This window comes from Chrysochloris asiatica, unplaced genomic scaffold (genome assembly GCF_000296735.1).
Source record: "Chrysochloris asiatica unplaced genomic scaffold, ChrAsi1.0 scaffold00155, whole genome shotgun sequence".
NCBI lineage: Eukaryota > Metazoa > Chordata > Mammalia > Afrosoricida > Chrysochloridae > Chrysochloris > Chrysochloris asiatica.
This window is the reverse complement of record NW_006408673.1, coordinates 862481-866070: the sequence shown is the minus strand read 5'-3', so window position 1 is coordinate 866070 and position 3590 is coordinate 862481. Positions and strand designations below refer to the sequence as shown.

General features: G+C 47.7%; 1 protein-coding gene across 1 annotated transcript in view; it reads right to left on the bottom strand.

Moving 5' to 3' along the window:
• Window positions 1-3342, bottom strand: part of ARHGAP10 (Rho GTPase activating protein 10) — a 483306-nt gene extending 479964 nt beyond the window's left edge. Inside the window, exon 1 of the mRNA XM_006870868.1 lies at window positions 3189-3342. Within this exon, the coding sequence (XP_006870930.1) occupies window positions 3189-3342 (154 nt within the window). The remainder of the gene's footprint in view (window positions 1-3188) is intronic.
• Between the last annotated feature and the right edge of the window lie 248 nt (window positions 3343-3590).

The window sequence follows — 3590 nt, the reverse complement described above, 5'->3', positions numbered from 1 at the left end:
CAATGAGACGATAAACGATAGAATGAATGTAAAACTAATGTTCTCCCATGTAAACTATCACATAATTCACAATAAAACATTTAAGAAAAAAAAAAAAAGATGTATGGAATATCCAAAGCAGCAGTATATAAAAATTAAATAAATCCACAAGTATTGAGTGCATGCAGGAGGAATTGACAAGGCAATTAAAAGCAGAACCTCTTAACACACACAATCCTGAAAATACCTAAAATGCCATTTTTGCAAAATGAAAAACGTAAAACATCTGAAGAGAGAAACAATATGACCTAGTTGATTGTTGTTCTTTCTGTATGTAGATCATCCACCTACTGCCCTTCCTTGACTCTTGACTCTCAGATGTTATAAAAAGGCTCAACTGGTTAGGTGAACGTTTGACCTAGGTTGCAATCTCAAATGACCTCATCAGGCAATTTCCCAATGCTGCAGAACCTTACCAATGCCTCTAAATATGGCAGAAGAAACTGAACACAAAATAATTAAGTGATCTGCCCAGCTGTCATGTAATGAATCCCTAAAGGTAAAGTGGTAAACTCAGGTCTGTTAAAACCAGTGCTCTGAGCTTTTGACAGGGAACTATAACATACACGTTATGGGACACATTGAACAAAAGCTGGGTCTTCCTAACTAACCCAAAAGCATCAGCACCAAATCTGTGTTTTCTGCTTCTGGGAAATAATTTAATTTTAAAAGAACGAAAAAAAAACGTATTTTCATGTTGTTCTCTTAAGCATGAGTCCAAATTATGTTTCTTATGATAAAGTACAAGCATCAGAAGGAGCAAGATACCAAATCACAAATTCAAGGAAGTCTACATTCTCAGGAAGAAGGCTGACAGCTGTCCTCCTAGATGCACTACTTGTTGCTGTAACAAAAGGCATGCATCCTATTGGCAGAATTGCACTGGACCCCCCAGGTCAGTTTGAACTGCAAGGTTGTCAGTTCAAACTCACCAGTCACTCTTCAGGAATCCAATAGAGAGTCACTATGAGTTAGAACCAACTTGATGGCACTTAACAACAACCAGTGACCAAAAGGACCCCTGGTAGCGTAGTGGATTACGGGCTGGGTTACAAACCACAAAGTCAGCAATTTAAATCTACCAGCCGCTCCCTGGGAGAAAGACAGGTTTTCTGCTCCCATAAAGATTTGCAACCTTAGAAATTCTACAGTCAGAACCAACTTGGTGGCACATAACCACCACCATTGGCCAAAAGGAGACCTAGTATCGTAGTGGGTTATGAATGACTGCTAATCACAAGGTCAGTAGTTTGAATTCATCAGTTGCTCCACAAGAGAAAGGTGATGCTTTCTGCTCCTGTAAATATTTACAGCCTTGGACCTATACATGGTCGTTATGGGTTGGAATCAACTCGATGGCACACACCCACCACCACCATCACACAACCACCACAACCAGCGGCCAAATTGATAGCCTCCCACCTCATCCTCCTAGCTCTACAAGGAGCTGATAAAAACTAAAGCCTCCCTTCTCATTCCCCTGGCTCTAGATGGAGCTGCTACAGTCAGTAAGAAAGTGACAATGGTCAACACTACCCTAAAGTTAAGAGTTCTCTCCCTCAGCCTCACTCCACCCCTTCTATGCTGTTCTCCACACCTCTATCTCCCTATGCTCTTCATATGGACAACTTCTCCCTACTTCTCACCCAACACACATACCAAGGAACTAAGAGCCATCAACCAAATAAGCCTACTAATCAACCCCCAAACAAAGTGATTTCCAATCTGGATTTTGCAACACCAAAGAGGTCAGAGCCAAAAGGAACCTTGGAGATCATCCAGAGAAGTTGAGTGACTTGCTTCCGAAATTACAGGGATGGCTCACAGAATTCTTCCTATTAAAATATATTTTAACTCATTCATTAAATGCATATTTGTGGCATACGCTGTACCGGGTACTTGGGGCAGACTGCCTTAATTTTCCTTAATTAAAATTTGGGAGGAGGGGGAGTGACGTGGGTATTTTCCCCCCCTAGAGATGGTGTCAACAAGCAAGTGCACAAGGTACAAACTTCTAAAGGAATCACTGAATGGAAGGACAAAAGAAAAGATAAATTCAGACAATACAGACCCTGGAGGATGGATACTGTCCTTGTCTGCTCTCTGTAGATCTTTTGTTTTGTTTTTTTAAGAGTTCTGAGAAAAGACTCATAAGCATCTTCAGAGGGATTCTCGTGGGTGGCCAAGTTGCCTAGTTCCCCATTCCAGCTAACTCTTCCCTCTCCAAGTGCCCCAGCAGCAGCATCAACTCTGTTGTTTCAGCATGAATTGAGGTCAACCTCACTCCTAGAAAACTTCTCAGCTCCACTAAACAGCCTTATCTCTATTTCCCCCACGGCCACTTTGAGTTTTTCAAAATATAGAGAAGACCAGGGGAGGTAGGCATAGAGCTTGATGGCGGTGGAATTCCCTGTTTGCAGGTAATGCTTGCCTGGTTAGAGGGAGGGCAGGCTATCCGCTCACCCTTACGAGTTCCAATCTTTGAACTTTCCGAAACGCAGGAGCAGGGAAAGAATGTGCAGAAAGAAGCACAAAGCTAGGTGGACTCTCTGGTTTGGCACAGTTGAATGATTGACCAAGGACATGACTGCCGGTGAAGATTAGAAAATGAGATGGAAAGAGTGCCGTTTAAAGGACTCCTGAAAGAATTCAACAACGAGCAGGTTTTCAAAAAAAAGTCCCCGGGAAAGTTCTTTTGAGAAGTCACGAGACAAACTTGTAAAACTGAAGTCTGTTTTGCGGAGGACTTGAGCAGTTACAGGGTACAATAAAACCTGGCTCCAGGCCGTGAGAGCTTTGGAGTGGTCCAGTGGGGAACGTGGGCACCCAGGGGTGCTCGGCTAGCGCGGAGCCGGGACTCCTCGGCGGCGCGCCCCCAGGTAGAGCTCCTCATCCCACCGCAGCAGAAGGGCAGTGGCAGGAAAAGGGACTCGCCACTGGCCGCCTGAGGGAGGTATAACCGCAGGGCCTCCCGGGTTCAGAGCGCCCTGGCAGCTCCGGAATAAATCTCCTGTTTCTCCGCCTGCGGGCCCTGGGCACCCTGCCTGGTACGGCCTGGGAACACCCGACAGTCAATATCCCCCCGGGCCGCGCCTCGCCGCAGCCCACCCGCGCCCAGGTCCCCGCCAGCCTCTCGGGCCGCCGCTTACTTTTGGTCGCTGCGATAAGGTTCTTGCCGTCCTTGATGAGCTCTTTGATGAACTTGTTGGTCCTCTCGAGCTCCACTTCGTGGGCGCGGATCCTCTCCCTGAACCAGGGGCTGTCGAGGTAGCAATCGCTGAACTCCAGGGGCTGCAGCCCCATGACTGCAGCGGTCCTTGCGCGGCGCACACAGCCGAAAGACCCACCCGAGAGGAGCCCCGCGCTATCGTACCAGACGGGCTCCGCGACTAGGCGCTGGGCCGAGAGGGCGGGAAGCCCCAGAGAAGCTACCAGCCCTGGGCGCGCGGCGATCGCGGAGCAGACATGTCCTGTGGAGCTCAGCCTCAGCGGGACGGAGGAGCTGCTGCCGAGCGAGCGAGAACCACAGCGCCCCACTCCCAGCAGCCCCC